The following is a 21407-nucleotide window of genomic DNA, read 5'->3' as shown; positions in this document are numbered from 1 at the left end:
AAATCCCTGCTTTATTCTTTAACTCTGTCCAGCCTCTGCTCTAGGTCAGCTTCTCAAGACATCACTTCAGATCAAGCTTTTTTGTTGCCCCAGGAACTCTTCTAAATGACCCTAGGAGATAGGAAATTACCCTGGGAGTTAGGAAATCACCCTTTACAAAGAAAAGCTGTTCTTTTTTTGTTTTGTTTTGCCTTTTTTTTTTTTTTTTTTTACCCTGGCTTGTTGGCTTTTTTCTTTTCCACCCTGGGTATCAAGAGCTTAAGGTGCAACTCCATAGCTGGAATTCCTCAGCACACCAACCCGGCTGCCTCTGCAAAACCGCAATCCTCGGCAAGCACGAAAGCCACGTGAAGCCTCCCATGAAGGGAGGTGCCACAAGAGCCATCAGCACCCACCTGTTAATTGGAGCACACGTGAACAGCAAGTGCCAGCGTGGCTGGGCTCTGACACAGCGTGGTCCTTTTAACTCTGGTGATGACAGAGCCACTGGCACTGCCACCACCAGCCTGCTCAGACGTGCCACTGGGCTCTGCCTGGTAACGTGTTTCCCTCCGTGTCCTTCAGATTTGGGTCTTTTGGGAGCTGCCCCAACAGGGGGGAAGAGCATCGCTCGATCTTTTTTTTATTTTTGGTCTTAACTGGCACCGTGGTGACACCACAGGTAGGTTTGCTGGGAGTGTTTCAGAGGGTAGGAAAGTCTCGTGGTGTGGGAGCAGAAGGAGGGAGGCAGGGAGTAATTCACAGTTCATGCTGCTGGGCTGAAGTTAGGCTCTAACTTTTGAGAGCCTGGCAAAACATTAGAAATCATATGTAATGTTAAGTGTGTGCATTAAAAATAGGCCTCTGCTCAGCCCAGGAGAATCTGAGGTGATCAGAAAGGTTTCTGGTTTTTTTTCAGGCTACACTTATTTAACCAATAGCCTTCCTGTGAGGCTGTACCAGTTTCAGCTCATAGGATCCTTCTGTTTACAGTGGGTTTGAGTAGAAAAGCTAATCAATAGAGAAACACGAAAAGTATAGACATAGTCATAGCCCAGCCCTACTAAACATGTTCTTTCCATAGCATAAACTCCCCCTTTGGGTTAATTTCCTGTGTGAGACAACTGGCCCAGTCTGGGATTGTCCCAGTATTGCTTTAGTTCTTGTTTTGCACAGCTGGTTCTCTTCTTCTTGCCATTAAAAACATTAAAAGGCTCCTGCCTACTACCAGATCCTGTCTGTACAATATAAAAAATTATCTTGTGGACTGCAAAGAAAACTGAAACTGGGAATTCCTCCACTTTCCCAGCCCAGAAAATGATAGGTGATCTTCAGATATGTGAGGAACTTAACACATCCCGACCAAGTAGGAACATTCATATCAATTCCAGTAACAATAACAATCAACAATAATTACAACAACAGCATCCGTGTTACCGGTTTCGCTGTTGCCATTCCTGCTGTTGCTATTATTACTGTCATTATCATTATTTGTTGTTGTCACTATTATTATTTACACAGGCACGAGATGTGGCTGCTCATTGCAATCCTGCTCCTCGTGCAAGCACCCACGAGCTCCGAAGGTGCCACCAAGCAGAAGAAGGCTCTAAACCCCGAGGCTCTCATGAACGTTGTAAGCCAGGAGAACTTTGAATTTCCTGTCTGAAGGCTTGGGCACGTTCGGCTGGAGGAGAGAGAGGCTTGGAGAGGGCTGGTGTTGTTGAGCTGCTGCGATATGACGCTGCCTCCACGCCATCATTACCAAGCTCCTCCTCCCAGCAGAATTAAGCACAATTACCAGCAGGGCAGTTAGAGATGGGGATAATCCCAGACTGGATTTGGTATCTCCCCAGAGGGTAGAAATTTGTGTGTGGCTCCTCTCCTTCAGCAGCAGCAAAGTGCTCAGGGCCATGTCCAGGTGAGCCCTGCGAGGCTCTGAAGCTGGGTTATGAGATAAAATTGCTGCATTTGATCTTTCCTGACAATCTCATAACAAAGCAACCTGTGGGCAGGACCACAGCTGGATTTGCTCAGTCTGTGGAGTTTTCAGCATAAATAAAGCTCAGGCAGAGCCTCTGGAGCCCTGCAATGGATCCTGTGGGGTTTATCCCAGTGCCCTTCCAGTCAGCCCAGGAGGGCAGGTTCCATGTTTCCCACCTGGGTTTTTCTTCTCCCAGAGCCAAATCATCTGCCACAGAGGGTACCCCAGTGAGGAGTATGAAGTGCTGACTCGTGATGGCTACTACATCCACCTGAACAGAATTCCTCATGGAAGAGAAAAGCCTAAGAACAGAGGTACAGCTCTATTTCGCTCAGAGCCAGCCAAAAAAAAAGCCCTGAACGTCAGCAGGGGAATGGATGAACCTGGATAGGCAGGGGAATAGTCATTGTTAAAGCAAAAATACAGAATCTGTGGGATTTCTCCAATTTACACTCAAAGCTGGAGCACCAGAAGACATTGTCAAAATGCACATTCTGCACGTCCTCTGGCAGTGCAAGGCAGAGGCTTTACTGGCCTTAATTTGGGGTGAGTGAATAGAGAGAATGTGGCTCAATGAAATGTGCTGTTTCTTTTGCACCCAGGGGCCAAGCCAGTCGTGTTTCTCCAGCATGGGATATTTGGAGAAGGCAGCCACTGGGTGGAAAATCTGGCTAACAACAGCCTTGGCTTCATACTAGCAGACTCTGGCTATGATGTGTGGCTGGCAAACAGCCGGGGGACCAGCTGGTCCCGGAGACACCAGCACCTTTCAGCTGACCAGGTGGAATTCTGGGATTTCAGGTGGGCTGGAGCGCGTTACCAAAGCCTGGCCATGCTCTCTGCCCGTCACCAGGCTCTAGGCAGAGGTGGGTGCCTCTGAGCAGGTGTGTCAGAGCACCTAATCCCTGGCAGAGCCTTCCCCAGGGAGGATGGAGGGACATGAGCAGACCTGCCTGCTGACACGGTGCCAGCTCCTCCCTGCAGCTGCCGAGAGCACGGGGCACTGCCACCTGCGTGGGGACACACAGACACATCAGCCCTGCCTCAGAGGCCTCCACTGAGGTGTCCACAAGTGTCATTGCCACCTCCCCTGCTCCCAGACCTTGTTGCCATTTGTCCCCCTTTTTTAAGCTGCTACTGCCTCTCCAGAGCTGATCCCCAGAGCAGAATCCCCATGCTCATAAAGAGGCTTTTAGAAAAACCTCACACGGCAGGTGTGCCTTTCACCACCTCCCACCAACAGGCACACGGGCAGGAGCCAGTGCTCCATTCCCCTGGGGAAAAGAGCATGCCAGGGAGCAGAGCTGGTGCTGTGATCCTGGTGGGAGCCAGCTCTGGCTCTGCACAGAGGCTGGCTATGGCACTGGAATGTTGGCCAGGCTCTGCACAGTCTGTTTACTGCTCACCACTGTGGGAGGACTAAGCCCTTTCAGGGGAGGATGATGCCATGGTAGGAGGGATCCATGCCAGGAATTTTCCCCTGGAAAATCAGCCCTGCATGTGGAGCTGGGCCACGCAAGGCAGCTCAGGGGAAGCTGCTGCCTCACAACCAACATCCCCCTCCTGTGCTGCAGCTTCCATGAGATGGCAATGTTCGACCTCCCGGCCGCCATCGACTTTGTGCTGCAGAAAACGGGGCAGAAGCAGCTCCACTACGTTGGCTACTCCCAGGGCTGCTCACTTGGTGAGTTCCAAAGGGTCACCCGCCACCTTGACTCGAAAAATTCCATTTTGGTGTTTTTGTCAGCAGAAAACAGAGGGCTCCCCTCCTTGTGGGCTTAAAAACCACTGAAGTGCCTGATCAGCCAAGGGAATAAAGGTGTTGCCTCCCTTTGGGCATCTCTTGCACCAACATTTAGCAGGAAGGCGATCTCAGATTTCCAAGTGGAGATAATCAATTAAGCAAAGCTGGGTCCAAGTGAGCCCTCGGATTAAGCACCTGAGGACAGGTGAGCAATGAGATGGAGCAAGTCTGAGGTTGTTTTTTCTGTTTTCTCAGCGTTTATTGCGTTTTCATCCATGCCTGAACTGGCTCAGAAAGTCAAAATGTTTTTTGCCCTGGCTCCAGTAGTGTCACTCAAGCACACCAAAAGTCCATTCATGAAGATGCAGCTCCTCGTGGACAACAAGCTCAAGATGATTCCGGTAAGGGATTACTCCACGCCCTTCTGCCCCAAAACTGACTGGTTCTAGGGAAGGGATCATGCCCAGACACAGCCCCTGGGGCTCTCTGATGCAGCAGAAAACAGTTAATTCCTGATGATTTATTAGCACAGACACAATTCGGGCACACGTACGGTCCTGGATGGCCCTGTTGAGTGCATGTCTTCTTTCCATCTGTAGGATAAACATGGTCTTTATATGGGAAAAAATCACATGGGACTCCATTTTCTTCATGGTGGGAAAAGCCCCTTCTTTAGTTACACAACTCCTTTTTAAACAGTTTTACAGACCTCATGCATGACTCCAATTGGTTAGTAGCTTTCTTGCCAATTACTTTACTGGTAATTAACAAGCTGTTACCCTGTATTGATTGGTCACTCAAACTCCTGGTGTGTACATGCAGGAAAAGTTGTTTGTGAGAGGTAATTTTTATTTTAATATCTAATGGTGTAAAAACAGTTTATACAGGTGCTGGCTGTTCTTTACCCAGTGACAAATTGTTATGTTAAGGAGCTGCTCACACCAGGATTGCTTTCATGTGGGAGCTTGCAAAGGGCTAGCTTGACTTAGTAGAAATGGCAGGCCAGCCAGAGCAGGCTTGGTTTTATAAGGCTTTTCTTTATAATTTTTCTACCTCACTGCAACAGGGGCACTTGTAGGGGCCCTAGACCATACACCTGGAGAAGAGCAGCCTTGCCATGCTGATTCCATGAAAAACAGACCCTGTGCTTGGGGGAGGTGGGAAGAAAGAGAGTTGAGAACACCGATTTCCCTGCTGTGTGTTCAGTCAGCACCAACTCCTGCTGTCCACATCCCTGTGGGGCAGGAGGGCAGGGGAGGCTTGACTGCTGGGTATTCCCTTCACTGCCTGGCTGGTGGGACAGCCCAGGGCTGGGCTGCAGGGAGGGGACAGCAGGGAACCCCCTCGGTGTGGCCCTTTGCCCCCGCAGGCGCTGCTGGGCAGAACGGACGCGTCCCTGCGCATCAGGAAGCTGTGGCGCTTCCTCCCGGAGCTGTGCAGGCACACGCTGCTGCACAGGCCCTGTGCCAGCCTCTTCTTCCTGCTGGGCGGCTACAACGAGAAGAACCTCAACATGGTGGGTGTGCCACTCCAGTGGGGACAGGGCTGCTGCCGTGCCACCCGCCCTGCCCGGCCTGCTGCAGCCACTCGCCCCCAGAGCTCGCAGCAAGCAGACCCTGCATGGGCAACACGTGTCCCTCTGCCACATGCTTTTCCTCCTGGGACAGGAAAAGCCCCCTAGGATCTACTGGGTAAATGTCAGTGGCCAGGTGGGCCCTGCCAGCACCTCTGAATGAGGGGTGCCTGTCACTGCCAGCACCCTGGGGTGCAGTTTCTGTGACCCACCTGCTGAAGCAGCCTCAGGTGACCTCAGGCAGTCACTGAGGCCTTGGTAAGGTGTCTCACAGAGCTCATCCTTCATCCCCATCACTCTCCTCCCCATGCTGCCTCACAGCAATTGGTTTTTAATGAAAATTATATTCCTGAGCCTGGTCCAGGCAGTGTGATTCAGCAGTGGCTGCTCTGGGAAACACCTGGCAGCTGCCACTGCACTCCCATCCGCTGGAAAGCACCCACAGCTGGGATTTGTTTCCTTGCAGACACGGCTGGATGTGTACACATCCCACTATCCAGATGGCACCTCTGTCAAAAACATCATCCACTGGGCCCAGGTAGGATCCCTGACACACGGGTGCTTCACCCCTGGGGTGGTCCCTGCACTGAGAGCCAGGGCAGCCACGAGAGCTCAGGGCTCTCAAACACTGGGAAAGTCAAGGCAAGAAATTAGAAGAGGTGCTGGGTGCAGGATGAGCTGCCCTGGTGCCTCTGGGGACCAGGGACACTGCAGTCTGTGTCCTGGGTTGGGCCAGGCAGGACAAGGGACACGATGGGGAGGCCACAGATGGATGCTGGATCCCCCAGGAGTCACCAAAGCAGAACTTGAGGACATCGTGGTGCTGATGGGAACTGGATGAGGAGGAAAATGGGGAGCCAACAACATCTCCCCCTGTCCAAAGGGGTGCTGGACACCCTGGAGATGGACTCTGCAGCTTCAGCACTGGCCCTGCTGGAAGTGGGGTCAGGCTGGAGAGCCCCACCTATGTGCATCCTTGCAGAGCCAAATTATTGGAAATGGAAGGGGGAAAAGGGCAATCAGGTTGTTGAAGGAGCTGCAGCAGCAGCCTGCACACACAGCTGGTGGTGAGCAGGATTTCAGAGGGAAGAGTGTGGCACCAGGGCAGCCAAGGAGTCACGTGGAGCACCTTAGTTTGTCACCCCATAGATAGGGACAGGCATGGAGCCAGAGGTCAAAAAACCACCCTGTTAAAAAAAGTGGAATGCCATCTCCTCCTGCAATGTCCCACGGGTGAGGACACCAACATCTCTCCTTGTCCTGCCTGTCCCCAGCCAGATGGCAGGTTGGAGATGGGCACATGGAGGGCAGGGACTTACACAAACCCTTTCTGAGCACCCTCTCATGATGGGTGCCTCAGAGGGGTGGGAGATGTGAGACCCACAGAGAAGCAAATCCATCCTCCCACAGCAGATCCATCCTCCCACAGCAGATCCATCCTCTCCCAGCAGATCCATCCTCCCACAGCAGATCCATCCTCTCCCAGCAGATCCATCCTCTCCCAGCAGATCCATCCTCTCCCAGCAGATCCATCCTCCCACAACAGATCCATCCTCTCACAGAAAGTCCATCCTCTCCCAGCAGATCCATCCTCTCCCAGCAGATCCATCCTCTCCCAGCAGATCCATCCTCCCACAACAGATCCATCCTCTCCCAGCAGATCCATCCTCTCCCAGCAGGTCCATCCTCTCCCAGCAGATCCATCCTCTCCCAGCAGGTCCATCCTCTCCCAGCAGATCCATCCTCCCACAGCAGGTCCATCCTCTCACAGCAGGTCCATCCTCTCACAGAAAGTCCATCCTCTCACAGCAGGTCCATCCTCTCTTCCCAGGTGATAAAATCCGGAGAATTCAAAGCCTTTGACTACGGCAGCGAGAACCCAGCTAAGTACCACCAGGTAGGAGCTGCCTGGCAGTGCTGGCAGCTGGAGAGGCTGGGGGTCAGTCCAGGGTGGTGCAGGGACAGAATGGCTTCCTTGAGCACCTGAGAGTCCCCCGTGTGCCCCCAGGACACACCGCCCTTGTACCGCGTGGAGGAGATGCCGGTGCCCACGGCGGTGTGGTCGGGAGGGCAGGACTGGGCAGCTGACTGGAGGGACGTGCTGCAGCTGCTGCCCCGCATCAGCCACCTCGTCACCTACACCCACATCCCCGACTGGAACCACTGGGACTTTGTCTGGGGCCTGGACGCCCCTGGGCGCCTCTACAGCAGCATCCTGAGGCTGATGGAGGGGTCCCGGTAGAGCGGCGGCTCCCGGGGGAGTGCCGGTGGCCTGGCCCCTGTCCCTCAGCTGAGACAGCCCCAGGAGAGGGTGGGACACTCCCTGCTGTCCCCTCCTTCCTGCTGGCCTGACACGCTTGTGGTGATGGTGCTTTCCCCGCATCCCTTGGTTGTTGGGGTCTGTCCTTCTTGCCTGGGAGCTCCGCTGGCACCCTGCTGGGAGGGCAGCACCGGGCTCGGCCGAGGCACCGGAGCAGGCAGGAGCCACCAGCCCTGCTGGGAGAGCCCCAACATGCTGGCGCTGACCCAGGGACACACGGGGACCCTGCCATGACCCCAGAGTGGCTGCTCAGTGGGCTGTGGATGAGAGCAGGCAGCCTGTGAGGAGCGGGAGGCAGCTGGGCCTGGAGAGTCTGGCTGTGGGGGGACAGGCTGAGAGCAGCCCCCAGCCGTGGCACTCAAAGGAATGCAGGGCATGCATGAGGCCAAACCCTCCTTGGCAGCAGCCACAGGAGATGCAGCGAGGGGTTCTGGCCCCAGATTGCAGCCTAGGGGGCTCAGGTTGGATTTGGAGAATCCTTTTTCCCCAAGACAAGTCCCCAGGAAGTGGAAGGTCTCCATCTGGGCCAAGGCAGGCAGCTGCCTGCATTATTTGGGCAGGAGCTCAGGGGCCAGGGGTCCCCAGGAATGGCTGCTCAGCACCGAGACACTGGGAATGATCATCCCTGTGACTGGTGTCCCCAAATGGCCTGGGCTGGGCTGCAGGGCCACCGTCCCCCCAGGAAGCTGCTGCCAGGCTGATGTCCCCAGCCCATCCCACCCTGCTGCTTGCTGCAAACCCGGAGGTGGGGAAAATCCCTCCTAAATAAATACTCAAAGAGGGTTTCAGGAGCCTGTGCTTTGACACCCCCAGCTCTTCCTTGCATGGGAATATTTTCTGGGGAGCTGGCAGGGCCAGCAGGGACACAGGGCCAGCTGGTAGAGCTGGGTGGCACCGTGGGTCCTCCGAGGGTCCCAGCTGGGAGCATCCCAGTACATCCACTACCCTACCCCACCCCTGGGCAGGGGGCAGGAACTCTTGCTGGCAAAAAAAAAAAAATCAAAAAAACAAACAAACAAATAAAAAAACAGCCTTGGGAGTGGAGAGTTTTATTGTATTGAAGGTTTGGGAATCACGGGTGGGCAGGAGCGCTGGCACTGGCCCTTGGGGCAGCTCTGCTGGGATGTGTGCGGTGGCACCGCAGGGCGATGGGCACCCACTGCTCCTCCACCCTGCCAGGCTGGCCGGCCCCCGTCTAAGGTGGATGAGCGGGAGCAGAATGGGAGAGCAGGAGGGTGGGGAGGTGGTCCCAGGGCTGCCCCTACTCCAGAGGGATCCCTCTCCCCCCCGGCCTCCCCCTGCCCTCCATGGGCTCAGGCAGCTGCTTCCTCCCCCACCGGGACCCACGGGCACCCATCCGTGCCTGCCTCCATCGCTCCCTGCCCGCTTCCCTCCCGGCCGAGCTCGGGCGCTCCAGGGGCGGTGCCGTTGGCGGCGGGCGGTGCCGGCGGCGGCGGAGGGCGGTACCGGCCGGCGCGGGCGGCCATGGAGGGCAGCGGCCCGCGGATGCTGGCGGTGGGCGCGGGGCTGGCGGGGCTGGGGGCGGTCCAGCGGCTCCGCGGACACGGCTCCCTGCGCCTGCTGGAGGCGGCGGCCCGCGCCGGCGGCCGCGTCTGCACCCGCCCCTTCGGTACGGGCGGGGAGGCCGGGGCGGGCTGCGGGAACCGGGGGTGGGCGGCACCGGGGGGCGGGCCCGGGGCGGCCGTGCCGGGATGCGGGAGCTGCCGCGCCTGCCCCCGGCCCGTGGGGCCGGGCCGGGCACGTGGCGGGGGCGGCCGGTCCCGCGAGCACGCGGGGATGGGACGGAGCGGGGCGGCGGGGCCGCCGGCTCCGGCCCTTCCGGGGGCACGGGGGTCCCGCTGCGCCCCAGGGCTCCTCCGCGGGCACGGCTCGGCGTGACCCGCTCTCCCTCCCGGCAGCGTCGGGGCTGGCGGAGATGGGGGCACACTGGATCCACGGCCCCTCGCCGGGAAATCCCGTGTTCTGCCTGGCCTCCCGCTACGGCCTGCTGGGCCCGGAGGCCGCCCGCGAGGAGAACCAGCAGGTGGAGGCGGGGGGCCACCCCCCGATGCCGTCCGTCACCTACGGCAGCTCGGGGAAGGTGCTGAACCCCAAGGCAGTGCGCGAAGCCCGCGACCTCTTCTACGCGCTCCTGGCCTCCACCCGCGCTTTCCAGGGCTCCAAGGAGCCTCCGTGGCCCAGCGTGGGCCAGTACGTGCGGGCAGAGATCGCCCGCACGGTGCCCACCATGGCGGGCGGCCAGGAGGATGCCCGACGGCTGCAGCTGGCCGTGCTCGCCGCCTGCCTCAAGCTGGAGTGCTGCATCAGCGGGACGCACAGCATGGACCTGGTGGGCCTGGAGCCCTTCGGGGAGTACGTGTCGCTGCCCGGCCTGGACTGCACCTTCCCAGGGTAAGCGCGGGGCTCCGGAGCGGCGCACGGAGGAGCGTGCCGGGGGCCGCCCCGTCCCCAGCCGTGACTCCTCCCGCAGAGGCTACAGCAGCTTGGCCGAGCGCCTGCTCTCGGATCTGCCCGAGGGCACCGTGCTGTTCAACAAGGCGGTGAAGACCATCCACTGGCAAGGGTCCTTCCGAGAGGAAGGGGACGACGGCAGGGTGTTCCCCGTGCGGGTGGAGTGCGAGGACGGAGACGTCTTCCTTGCCGACCACGTCATCGTCACTGTCCCGCTGGGTGAGGACACCAACACCTTCCCCCGCCCTGCCCTTGCCCTCCCACCAGCTGGCACGGTTGGAGACGGGCAAGTGGAGGGCAGGGATTGCCTAAACCCCTTCCCAGCCTCCCCTCTCCCGCTGGGAAGAGGTTGGGAAGGGGTTTGGGGAGGTCAGAGCATCTCAGACACCCTTCAGGAGCCCGGCTGAGAGCCTGCCCAAACTCGTGGCCGCAGGTTTCCTCAAGGAGCGCCACCAGGAGTTCTTCCAGCCCCCCCTTCCCGAGCGGAAAGCACGGGCCGTTCGCAGCCTGGGCTTCGGCACCAACAACAAGATCTTCCTGGAGTTCGAGCAGCCCTTCTGGGAGCCCGAGCAGCAGCTCCTGGAAGTGGTGTGGGAGGACGAGTCGCCGCTAGAGGAGCCCGACGCTGACCTGGAGGCCAACTGGTTCAAGAAGCTCATCGGATTCGTGGTGCTGCAGCCGCCAGAGCAGTAGGTGCCCGGGGATTCGGGCGTGCTGGCGGGCACGGGGAGGGGCAGAGCTCCCAGCGCCGCCTTCCCGCCCCAGGCACGGCCACGTCCTGTGCGGCTTCATCGCGGGGAAGGAGTCGGAGCACATGGAGACGCTGAGCGACGCCGAGGTGCTGAGCGCCATGACCCGCGTGCTGCGCACGATGACAGGTGCCCGCCCCGCCCGCCCTCCCTCCCCGCCGCTGCCCCGGGCATCTCCCGGTGCTAGCCCCGAGCCCCGTCCGCAGGGAACCCCGACCTGCCCGCGCCCAGGAGCGTGCTCCGCTCCCGCTGGCACAGCGCTCCCTACACCCGCGGCTCCTACAGCTACGTGGCCGTCGGCAGCTCGGGGGACGACATCGATGTGCTGGCACAGCCCCTGCCCGAGGACCCCCGCGACCCCCGGGTGAGGGCTCAGCCCCGGGGGGGACAGACAGCGGTGGGAACAGGGAGGTGGCCCGCTGAGCTCCACGGGGAGGGGGCATTCCCGCAAAATCCTGGACAGGCGGCTCCTCCCCGCCTGCTGGGGGCGCGGGCCGGGTGCCTGGGGAAGGGGAAGTGCCCGGGTTGGGTTTTACAGCGGTCGTGCCCCGCGGGGCGAGGCTGCCCCAGCCCGGCCCGGCCGCTGTGCTCACCCCCCGCCTCTCCGCAGCCCCTGCAGCTCCTCTTCGCCGGCGAGGCCACGCACCGCACCTTCTACTCCACCACCCACGGGGCGCTGCTCTCGGGGTGGCGGGAGGCCGAGCGGCTCAACCAGCTCTTCCAGGCGCCCGTGCCCGCGCCTCAGTCGTGAGGCAGCGAAATAAACCGCGGTGCTTTGCCCTCCGCTCTCCTTTATTGAGACACCTCCGCGCCGGCGGCTGCCTCCTCTGCGTGGCGTGGCGGGGCGGGCTGCGCGGTGCGTTTAATACCAGTTGGTGCTGGAGATGGTGTAGCGGGGGTCGTCCAGCGGGTCCTGCGTCGGGCCCGGCCGCGGGGCAGCCTCCGGGCCGGGCGGGCGAGGGGGTTGAGGCTCAGAAGCGGCGGCACGGGGAGTGCCGGGGGGCGTGCCGGGGCCCGCGGGGGGCACGCCGTGAGCCCCGGCACTCCCCGTGCCGCCGGGAGGTGCGGCCGAGCCCCGCTGCGGCCCCGGTGGCGGCGGCGGCTCCGCCATGGCTGTGGCTGAGGCGGCTTCCGGTCGCGCGGGAAGTGACGCGGGCAGCCATGCGGGTGTGGGCCGCGCTGAGGGCGGCGGGGACGGGCCCGGCCGCGTTCCGGGAGCGCTTCGAGTTCGGCGGCCGCGATGTGGCCTCGTGGTTCCCGCGGCACATGGCGAAAGGTGAGGGGCGGCAGCGCGGCGGGTCGAGCTGCCCGCCGCGGCCGCCGAGCGCTCACCGCGCGCCGCGCTGTGTGTGCTGCAGGCCTGCGGCAGATGCGGCTGGCGCTGCGCCGCGCCGACTGCCTGGTGGAGGTGCACGACGCTCGAATATCCTCCACGGCTGCCGGGGAACCCTTCCCTTGTCCCTCCAGAGCGCCCTTGCCCCTCCCCTCCGCCCCCCTCCCGCTACGCTGTTGCAGTCGGTGTCCTTAGCGCAGGCACATCCCGCTGTCGGGCCGTAACCCCGCGCTGCAGGAGGCGCTGGGCATCCGCCCCCACGTCCTGGTGCTGAACAAGATGGATCTGGCTGATCCGCGGCGGCAGCCGGTGAGCACCGGGGCAGGGCCGGGCGGGGCAGCGGCGGTGTCACCCGCAGGTGACAGCAGTGCCTCTTCCCGTGCCCTGCAGGCGGTTCTGGAGCAGCTGAGGCAGCAGGGATGCTCGCACGTCGTCTTCACTGACTGCCAGCACGATGTCAACGTCAAGAAGGTAGTGGGGCAGCAGCCCAGCCCTGCCCCACAGTGAGCTCCCAGCCCCTTGGAGAGCCCTCGGTGACAGCCCTGTCCCTCTGCAGGTTGTCCCCGTGGTTGCCAGGCTGGTGGCCGATGGCCCGCGCTACCACAGGGCCGAGGTGAGGCACTGCACAGGGGTCACAGAATGCCCTGGGTTGGAGGGGACCCACAAAGAGCATCCAGGCCCCACACAGACACCCCAACAACCCCGCCCTGGGCATCCCTGGAGCAGTGTCCAAGCCCTCCTGGAGCTCTGGCAGCCTCGGGGCTGTGCCCATTCCCTGGGGAGCCTGGGCAGTGCCCAGCACCCTCTCAGGGAAGCAGAACCTTTCCCTGATCTCCAGCCTGGCCCAGCTCCAGCCATTCCCTGGTCCTGTCCCTGTCACAGAGCAGAGCTCAGGGCTGCCCTGGGGAGGAGCTGCAGCCCCTGGTGAGGTCTGACCTGCTCCAGTTTGTTTGGGAACAAACCAAATTCCCTCAGCCAGCCCCTGTGTGACCCTCCAAACCCTTCCCCATCCTTGTGTCCCTCCTTAGGACACTCCCTGGCAGCTTCACATCTCTTTTATATTGTGGTGCCCCAAAACTGTCCCCAGTACAGTGCTGAGGGTGACCCCCCTCTCCAGCCACGGCACAGGGCTGCTCCCACGTGTGCCAGAAGTGCCTGGCAGGGCAAACACTGGGATGTTTCCCCGTGCCAGCTGCACGGGGGTGGTTGGTGACCAGCTGCTCCTTGCCCGTGTCCCCCTGGCTTGCAGAGCTGCGAGCACAACATCCTGGTGATCGGCGTGCCCAACGTGGGCAAGTCCTCGCTCATCAACTCCCTGCGGAGGCTGCACCTCAAGAAGGGTACTCCTGCAGGGTGCCAGGGCTCGGGGAGCAGCGGGCACGGTGTCACCTGTGTCCCTGAGCGTGTGTGTGCCCCCAGGCAGCGCCACCGCGGTGGGGGGCGAGCCAGGCATCACCAAGGCAGTGCTCTCCAGGATCCAGGTACTGCATCCAGGAGACCTCCAGGCTGGTCTTGGAGGGTTGCTCGGGTCCCCTTTGCAGCAAGAGCTTGACTCAAGCTCGGCGCCTGGCTCGTTAGCCGCGTGGCGCTAACTGGCAGTGCTGGCAGGTGTGTGAGCAGCCCCGCATGTACCTGGTGGACACCCCCGGCGTGCTGCCCCCCCCGCCTGGGGGACGTGGAGACGGGCATGAAGCTGGCACTGTGTGGTGAGCCAGAGCTGGGGTCACACAGCCCTGGGAGGAGGCTTGGCCAGGGCCCAGCAGGGCTCAGGGAAGCTGGGGCTTCACCCTCTTTTCCAGGAGCCATCCATGACCACCTGGTGGGGGAGGACATCATGGCCGACTACCTGCTGTACACGCTGAACAAGCAGCAGCAGTTCAGGTGGGGGAAGCACCCCCGGAGGGTGGTGGAGATGCCGTGCCCAGGGCTTGTGGGGGTGTGAGCCGTGTCCTCTGGCAGGTACGTGCAGCGCTACGGGCTGGGCCAGCCCTGCGACCGCATCGAGGCCCTGCTCAAGCACGTGGCCCTCAGCCAGGGCCGCACGCAGAAGGTGAAGGTGCTCACGGGCACAGGTGGGTGATCCGGGGTGCAGGGATGGGAGTGTTGGGGATCCCAGGGCAGCTCTAGGCTGTGCTGACACTCCTGTATCCACTGCCACCTCCAGGGAATGTCAACATGATGATGCTCAACTACCCAGCTGCTGCCTACGAGTTCCTGCGGGACTTCCGAGCAGGGCGCCTGGGCAGGGTGACACTGGACTGACACCTGTCACTGGACAGGCACTGCCGGCAGCCCTGGGGACTGGGGACACCTCGGCAGGGAGCTGTGGGGTGTGATTAAAGCCCTCTGCCAGCGCTGTCCCCGGATTTGGGAAGAGGCCGGAGGGACAGGATGCCCTGTGGTGTCGCTGTTGCGATGCTCGCGTGGAGAGCTGTGCCCGCCCCGGAGAGCCCGGGGCAGGGCTGGTGCCTCCGGCTGGCACCTGGAAGCCGCCAGGGAGCCGCTTCCTCGCCAGGGAGCTGTTTCCTCGCTGGGTTTGGCCTGCTGTGGAGCTTCCATCCCGAAATAAAGCTTATGTGGGCAGGGGCCGGGCGCTGGCCATCCCAGGGTCCCGCCCCTCGCCCCGCATCCAGCCACACCTTCTTTCGCCCAATTTTATTGCCGCCTCCTCGGCCTCCGGACACGGCGAGGCCACGGACGGGGGCGCGGTGCAGAGGGTGCCCGAGCCGGCGGGGTTCGGCTCGGTGCGGAGGGGTGGTGCTGGGGGGTGTTCCGCGGGGGTCCTGCCCCGCCGGCGGTGGGTGGCCATCGCCCCGGGAGCCGCTGCTCGCCCGGGGCATGGGGCTCAGCCCCGTGCGGGGCGGCCGGTCCTCGCGGCGTCCTGGGTGCACCGGGCACAGTCAGGTCCCCCGAAATCCATCAGCGGCGGAGGAGGGCGGCCAGCGGGCAGAGCCAGGGCAGCGCCCGGCTCGGCGGGGTCCCGGCGGGCGCGGCCGAGGTCCAGGCGCTGGCGGCCGCCGTCCAGTTGCCGTCGCGGTACTCGACGCCGTCTGCCGCTTGCAGCTCTCCGGACAGCCGGGCCCGGCGCAGAGCCGCCCCCGCCGCCACGCCGGCCGCCGCTCCCGCCGCCGCCGCCCCCGCCACGCGCAGGGCCGCCCCGGCGGAGCCGTACCGGGGCACGGCCGCCCTCGGCCGGCTGCGGGCCGCCCCCCGCGCCGCGCCGCGGGCCGCCCCGCGGGCGCCGCCGCGCCCACCCTTGCCGGCCACCGTGTCGCAGAAGGTGGCGGCCAGCAGCACCAGCGCCCAGCACGCCGCCGCGCTCCGCCGCATCCCGCACCTGCCGCAGGGAGGGAGGGAGGGAGGGAGAGCCCCGCCGCTCAGCCGCGCCCGGCCGCGGGCGGGGGACCGCGCTCCGCCGTGTCCCGCTCCCCGGGTGTGCCGCGGCCGCGCACGCGTGTGTCACGGCTCACGCCGCTCCCCGCGCGTTGCATAAACGCGCTGCCCCCACCCCCGGGGATGATGCTCCCGCACACGCGCGCCCCGCGGAACCCTGCGGGTGACGCTCCGCACAGCCGCGGGGAGGGTGCTCCCGCACACGCTCGCACCCACGCGTGTCCCCGGCTCCGCACACACCCCGCCGCAGGGCACATCACAACCCTCCCTTCCCTCCCCGCCCGCGGGGCTCACCGGAGCCGGGGGTGCCGCCGGCGCGTTCCGCTCCTCTCCGCTCCTCCCTGGCCGCGCTCCCGCTGCCGCGCTCCCGCCGCGCCCCCCGCACTCCCCCCCGCTCCCCGCGCGGGGGGCGGCGGGGAATCCCCCCTCCTCACCCTTTCCCCTTCCCTTCCCGTTCCCCGCGGCGGCTCTGAACCCCGCACAGCCCTCCGGCCCGGCCCCGCCCGCGCCCCGCGGGCAGCACGGCGGGACCCCCGCTCGGGGCGGCCATGGGGCCCGCGCCCCCTCCCACGGCTCGGGGGTCCCGGCCCCGCCCCGCCGCCCCGCCTCGGCCAATGGGGACGGCGCCTCGCGGGGCGGGGCCGGCTGCACCAATGGGCGGCGGCGGGAGGGGCGGGGCTCGCTGCGCGCTCCGCCATGGCCGCCCCGCTGCGAGCGCTCCTGCGGCCCGCCGCCGCCGCCGCCCGTGCCGCGCTGCCCCGAGCGCGCCTCCCGCCGCCGCTCCGCGCCCCCTGCGGCGCTCGGGGCTGCAGCGCCGGTGAGCACCGGGGGGGCACCGCGGGGGGGTGGGCTTGGCCCAAGCAGTGCTCAGCGCCGGGCACCGGGTCGCTGCACCGGGCACGGTCGTAGCCCCGGACGGGCATGTGCCCATCGACCTGCTCGTGGTCGCTGGGCTGCGCACCAGGCCACGGCACCGGGCACCGTGTCCCTACTTAGTGTACGGTCCCAGCGCCGGGCACGGAGACTCAGGGCTGTGCACCAGGGCCACAGCACCGGGCACCGGGACCCAGCGCAAGGGACGGTCCCGGCACCGGGCCTGTGCCCGGCGAGTTGCACGTGGTTCCGGAGCTGCGCTCCAGAGCCCATCACCGAGCACCGGGGCGCTGCGCCATGTATGGGCAGCGGCGCTGCATACCAGGGCACCGGGCACCGGGGCCGCTGGGCTGGCGCTGGGTGCGCGGAGCACGCACACTGTGCCAGCACCGGCGGGACACGGGGCTTCATCTTCGCGGGGTAGGGTGGCACTGGGAGCTCCTCCGAGCCCATCCCGCCGGCTGCCGGTGACCGCTGGCATCAAGGTCGCCTTTAAATAGCACGGAGTGACGGTGGCCAGGCGTTGCCGAGGGTGGCCGGGGGTCCGCCCGGTGCCCGGCAGCCGGTGCGCTAACGGGGCAGTGCTGGTGTGGCGGGCAGGGGCTGCATTCCAGTACCTGCTGGTGCAGAAGACGGGGGCACAGAAGAACGTGGGGCTGATCCAGCTGAACCGGCCGCAGGCGCTCAATGCGCTCTGCGAGGGGCTCATGGCAGAGCTGCGGCGGGCGCTGGAGGCCATGGAGAGCGACCCGGAGGTGGGAGCCATCGTCCTCACCGGCAGCCAGAAAGCCTTCGCAGGTAGGACGGGGTCTCTGCTCACCCCAAAGTTTTGGAGGGGATTGGCGTCCCACTGCGCTTCCCTTTGCAGCCGGCGCAGACATCAAGGAGATGCAGAATAAAACCTTCCAGGAGTGCTACAGCGGTGGCTTCCTGGGCGGCTGGGACAAGGTCTCCGTTGTCCGCAAACCCATCATCGCCGCCGTCAATGGCTACGCCGTGAGTGTCCCCCACGTCTCCCTGCACCCCCTGCCCCCACCCCGGCTCCCCCTGACCCATCTGTGCCTCCCCTGTGCCAGCTGGGAGGCGGCTGCGAGCTGGCCATGATGTGCGACATCATCTACGCCGGGGAGAAGGCGCAGTTTGGGCAACCCGAAATCCTGCTGGGAACCATCCCAGGTGAGCAGCAGGCCCCTGCCAGGGGCTGCCATCCCAGCTGGGGTGGGGACACCCAGGTAGCCCTCCTCTCTGGACCTCTCCCTTCCCTAAACGCCCCAGGCGCCGGCGGGACGCAGAGGCTGACCAGGGCAGTGGGGAAGTCGCTGGCAATGGAGATGGTGCTCACCGGGGAGCGGATCTCGGCAAAGGAGGCAAAGGAGGCAGGTAGGGGCGTGGGACAGCCCTGGCACTGCAGGGGTCTGGCTGGGAGCCATCCCCCCACTTCCCACTGCGCATCCTAGGTCTGGTCAGCAAAGTGTACCCTGTGGAGAAGCTGCTGGATGCAGCCATTGCCTGCGCTGAGAAGATCGCCAGCAACTCCAAGCTGGTGGCTGCCATGGCAAAGGAGTCAGTCAATGCTGGTAGGGGCTGGGGGCCAACTGGGAGCTCCTTGTGGGGGCTGCAAAGCCAGGCGGAGGGGGCTCCCCAACTTCTCCCTTGCTTTCAGCCTTCGAAACGACGCTGACAGAGGGGAACAAGACAGAGAAGCGCCTGTTTTACGCCACCTTTGCCACCGTGAGTAGGGGGATCAGCCCCGTGGCATGCGGGATAACAGGGTCGCTGCAGCCCCCCCGAACCTCACTGTCACCTCACCTCTCTGCTTGTCCCAGAGTGACCGCAAGGAGGGGATGACGGCATTCGTGGAGAAGCGCAAGGCCAACTTCACCGACAGCTGAGCCCGGAGCTGCAGGTCCCTGGGGTGGTGCAGGTCCCCACGGCCTCCTGCAGCCTGTCCACCCCCGCCTTACCCCGCAGAGGGGACCGGGACCCGTCGGGGAGCCACACCTGGGGTGACAGCCAGCAGTGGGGACCACCTCTGCCTTCGCTATTAAAGGGTTTTCTAGGTGCTGCTGGGAGATGGGGCGTCCTTGCTGCGAGGTCCTGCCTTGGCTGGGAAATGTGGGGGTTCACTGAGCCCCCCCACGCTCCCTCACTGCTCTCTGATGCTGGGCTGGGCACGAGCAGCCTCGTGGAGCATAGGTCTGGGTGTTCCCCAGGAAGGGAACAGCCTGTGGCACCTTCTGGGGCACAGCCAATGTGCTGAGTTTGCCTCAGCCTCACCTGGGCTGAGTTTCCTGTCCCAGGGCATCATCCTCACCCTGCCTGGTGCCTTGGGGTAATCCTGAGGGAGTTCCTGCAGGTTTGGAGGCCCTGCAATTAGCGGAAGGTTTCTGGCAGTAATGAGGAGCCCACCAGGACATGGAGAGGAGATGGCTTTATTGGTGAGGCTTAAGGCTCGGTAGGAAGGGACAAATTTCCCCAGGAAACCCCAGGGGCAGCTCCCCCCCTTCATTTCACAGCCCGGGCACATCTCCACTCAGCCGTGGTGGATGTAGTCAAGATCCTCCTCTGGGCCATTCTGCACCTTCGGGACCGGCATCCAGAGTGGCACACGGGCATTGACCTCCCTGGCATTGTCCTGGGGGTGGTACAGGTGGTCACGGTCCTCCTCCGGGCCATTCTGCACCTTCGGGACTGGCATCCAGAATGGCACACGGGCACTGGCCTCCCTGCCATCATCTTGGGGGTGGTCGAGGTGGTCACCATCCTCTTCTGGTCTTGCTTGGACTTGGGGTGGGCCCCTCTGAGCCCAGGCACTGCTGGAGAAGACCTTTATACCTGGTTCACCCTCCTCACCTACGCCCAGGATGCTGCAAGAGGGGAACAAAATCCTAGAGGAGAGGTTGCCAAATACCCTCCCTGTCCCAAGAGAATCCCACCAAGTGGAGTGCAGGGACCATGGTGAGGTTGCCCACACCCCAGGAAGCAAGTTAGGATCTCAGGGTGCAAAGGGGCTAACTTAAATATTTGTTTCACAAAAGGAATAGAGAAACCAGCTGGATGCTCAGGGAGTTTACATAATTTGTGGAGAAAGGGAGATGGAGCTAGGAACCCCTTAATTTTGGGGGGCACAAAGCAACAAGGGGGGCACAAAGCAACAATTTATTCCCCCCCGAAACACTTTTCATTTTGATTGGTTTTTGCAAGCCTGATGGGAGCACCTCTTACCTTTCCTCAGCCAAATCCTGCTCTGTGGCCAGGTCCTTCCACCAAGAGCTGCTCAGAGCCTGTGGGGAGACAAGGGGGTTCCGAGGGGGGGCACGGGTCACACGGGGGTCCCCTCAGCAGAGGGGACAGCGGGAGGGCAGGTCGAGGCAGGGCTCACCTGGGTGCCGCCGGGTGCCAGCAGCAGGAGGGCCGTGCCCAGCAGGATGGTCACACTGCAGAGCCCCATGGTCCTGGAGTGGAGAAGAGATGGCAGAGAGAGGTGGCACAAGCCGTGCTGGCCCACACCTGTTCCCGTGGCCACAGCTCCTCCCGTGCCCACCGGGGCTGGCAGAGACCTACCTGTCCGTGCTGCCTTTTGTCACACCTGCCTCGCACTTTGCCCGCCCCGTGGCAGCCTGGTGGCACTGGGTGGAGCCAGGTCCCGCTGCCGCCCATCCCGTGTCCCTCCCTGCCCCGGGTGGATCCAGGTCCCACTCCTCAGGGACATGGCACCCCGTGCACCCCTGGGCTCTCCAGGCAGGTCCGTGTCCTCCTGCCAGTGCACCATCTCTGGAGAGATGGGAAATTCAAGTTTTGGCTTGAAAAAAGGATTTTTGTCAGGCAGTGGCCAGCTGGGATGTACTTTGTTGTCCATGGACTCTGGGAAAACCTGGTGGCCCAGAAGAGAGACCATCAGTAACTTCAATTTGTTTCCCAACAGCAAGGGCAGGCACTCGGGGCCCCTGGGCTCTGGGAACAAGGAATTCCCAGGTCAGAACTCCTGGACCTGACCACAGTAAGGAAGAGCAGGCTGGGCTGCTGCCTGACCTTTGTACCATCACATGCCAAGGCTGCAGGCATCTCCAGAAGCGTGGGGCCTGCTTCCCATTCCCAGATATTCCAGTGTGGGGGAAGAGCCTCATGCAGGGCTTTAGTGTTGGGAAGTGATTTTTGGTCCCTGCTCAGAGGGCAGTTGTGTGGCTGCAGGGGTTGCCTGCTGGAGACAGCACTCCACAGAGCCCACGAAGCAGGGATTAGGGCTGGACAAGCTGGATGAGTTTTAAACAGAGCAAAGCTTTTTAAAACTCACTGGGAAATCTCCTGCATCTCCGTAAACATCATTCCCTGCTCCCATTTGCAAGGATTTTTCAAAGCCCCTTTGATCTTCTATTCCTCGCAGAGAGGGGGAAGGGAAAAAATTGCAATTATAGATCCTAAGCTTCTTGGATAAACATTGTTCCAGAAATCTATTTTTTTTCCCCTTACGCACAATTTTTGAGTGTCAGGATTCACCAGGAGCCCAAGACCAGTGGCTGTGTTTCCAGTTTTTTTCCAGGAGGACGAGATTACAAAGGAAGGGAAAGGCAAGAGGGAAAACAACCTCCTCCATCCCAACCTGATTTTGGCAGCATTTGCAGCAAAGGGAGGGAGGTTCATTCCACAAGCCTGACTCTGCCTGGGCTTCCAAACAGCACTTACACTCACTATGAAGCAATTTTGTAAAAATTTAAAAATGCCTTTTATTTATTCACCTGGTTGGAAGTCACTTTATTTTAACTCCCTGTGAAAATGCTTCTCCTGGCCCAGCCAGACCTTTAAGAGCAGGTGCTGGGGTGCAGAGGAGACTTCAGAGAGATGGAGGAAGTCAGAACTGAGGACCAATGGGGTTCTTCCCCCCATTTTCTTTTCTCAGTTATTCCAGCTTCCATACAGTCACATTGTCATCTTGTAACTTCTTTAATCCATTTTTTTTACCTCCAAGAGGGAAAAAATAACCCAGTCCTGT

At 62.3% G+C, this 21407-nt stretch overlaps 5 protein-coding genes across 6 annotated transcripts; 3 read left to right on the top strand and 2 right to left on the bottom strand.

Annotated features, from left to right (window-relative positions):
• Positions 1–542: 542 nt before the first annotated feature.
• On the top strand, positions 543–8783 carry LOC135306258 (lipase member M-like). The gene is made up of 9 exons (XM_064429888.1): positions 543–1612; positions 2157–2274; positions 2563–2761; positions 3535–3644; positions 3960–4105; positions 5074–5220; positions 5744–5815; positions 7109–7174; positions 7286–8783. The coding sequence occupies exons 1-9, from the start codon at positions 1508–1510 to the stop codon at positions 7517–7519; spliced, it is 1197 nt and encodes a 398-aa protein (XP_064285958.1). The 5' UTR covers positions 543–1507; the 3' UTR covers positions 7520–8783.
• A 299-nt stretch (positions 8784–9082) lies between these two features.
• Positions 9083–14794, top strand: LOC135306262 (uncharacterized). The gene is given in 16 exon segments (XM_064429894.1): positions 9083–9227; positions 9517–10009; positions 10089–10288; positions 10503–10758; positions 10835–10947; positions 11429–12094; positions 12177–12243; positions 12358–12622; positions 12708–12764; positions 13401–13491; positions 13571–13632; positions 13760–13807; positions 13809–13857; positions 13951–14032; positions 14111–14223; positions 14316–14794. Coding segments are annotated over 16 exon segments (2805 nt in total). The 3' UTR covers positions 14414–14794.
• SPRN (shadow of prion protein) lies at positions 14792–16242 on the bottom strand. Its single transcript, XM_064429890.1, has 2 exons — positions 15839–16242; positions 14792–15488 (listed from the first exon to the last, which is right to left on the bottom strand). Exons 1-2 carry the CDS (start codon positions 16240–16242, stop codon positions 15071–15073), a joined length of 822 nt encoding a protein of 273 aa, XP_064285960.1. The 3' UTR covers positions 14792–15070.
• ECHS1 (enoyl-CoA hydratase, short chain 1) lies at positions 16229–18489 on the top strand. Its single transcript, XM_064429884.1, has 8 exons — positions 16229–16361; positions 17018–17215; positions 17286–17413; positions 17494–17593; positions 17693–17797; positions 17875–17994; positions 18081–18148; positions 18244–18489. Exons 1-8 carry the CDS (start codon positions 16241–16243, stop codon positions 18307–18309), a joined length of 906 nt encoding a protein of 301 aa, XP_064285954.1. The 5' UTR covers positions 16229–16240; the 3' UTR covers positions 18310–18489.
• A 344-nt stretch (positions 18490–18833) lies between these two features.
• PRAP1 (proline rich acidic protein 1) lies at positions 18834–21295 on the bottom strand. Of its 2 annotated transcripts, none has more exons than XM_064429893.1 (4): positions 21154–21295; positions 19800–19872; positions 19643–19701; positions 18834–19284 (listed from the first exon to the last, which is right to left on the bottom strand). In XM_064429893.1, the coding sequence occupies exons 2-4, from the start codon at positions 19866–19868 to the stop codon at positions 18951–18953; spliced, it is 462 nt and encodes a 153-aa protein (XP_064285963.1). In that variant the 5' UTR covers positions 19869–19872; positions 21154–21295; the 3' UTR covers positions 18834–18950. The 2 variants fall into 2 exon arrangements, with proteins under 2 accessions (XP_064285963.1, XP_064285962.1); XM_064429892.1 differs by lacking the exon at positions 21154–21295 and adding an exon at positions 19982–20022.
• Between the last annotated feature and the right edge of the window lie 112 nt (positions 21296–21407).

Source organism: Passer domesticus, chromosome 8 (assembly GCF_036417665.1).
Source record: "Passer domesticus isolate bPasDom1 chromosome 8, bPasDom1.hap1, whole genome shotgun sequence".
Taxonomy (NCBI): Eukaryota; Metazoa; Chordata; class Aves; order Passeriformes; family Passeridae; genus Passer; species Passer domesticus.
Note: the sequence above shows the minus strand (reverse complement) of the source record. Positions and strands in the feature narration are given on the sequence as shown.

Coding starts and splice junctions, on each gene's coding strand:
- LOC135306258 (XM_064429888.1), top strand. CDS start 1,508: ATGTGGCTGCTCATTGCAATCCTGCTCCTCGTGCAAGCACCCACGAGC. Junction 2,275..2,562: donor AGAAAAGCCTAAGAACAGAG/GTACAGCTCTAT, acceptor TTTTGCACCCAG/GGGCCAAGCCAGTCGTGTTT. Junction 3,645..3,959: donor CTCCCAGGGCTGCTCACTTG/GTGAGTTCCAAA, acceptor CTGTTTTCTCAG/CGTTTATTGCGTTTTCATCC.
- ECHS1 (XM_064429884.1), top strand. CDS start 16,241: ATGGCCGCCCCGCTGCGAGCGCTCCTGCGGCCCGCCGCCGCCGCCGCC. Junction 16,362..17,017: donor CGCTCGGGGCTGCAGCGCCG/GTGAGCACCGGG, acceptor TGTGGCGGGCAG/GGGCTGCATTCCAGTACCTG. Junction 17,798..17,874: donor AAAGGAGGCAAAGGAGGCAG/GTAGGGGCGTGG, acceptor TGCGCATCCTAG/GTCTGGTCAGCAAAGTGTAC.
- SPRN (XM_064429890.1), bottom strand. CDS start 16,242: ATGGCGGAGCGCGCAGCGAGCCCCGCCCCTCCCGCCGCCGCCCATTGG. Junction 15,489..15,838: donor CGGCGGCACCCCCGGCTCCG/GTGAGCCCCGCG, acceptor TCCCTGCGGCAG/GTGCGGGATGCGGCGGAGCG.
- PRAP1 (XM_064429893.1), bottom strand. CDS start 19,868: ATGGGGCTCTGCAGTGTGACCATCCTGCTGGGCACGGCCCTCCTGCTG. Junction 19,702..19,799: donor TGGCACCCGGCGGCACCCAG/GTGAGCCCTGCC, acceptor GTCTCCCCACAG/GCTCTGAGCAGCTCTTGGTG. Junction 19,285..19,642: donor CAGGATTTGGCTGAGGAAAG/GTAAGAGGTGCT, acceptor CCCCTCTTGCAG/CATCCTGGGCGTAGGTGAGG.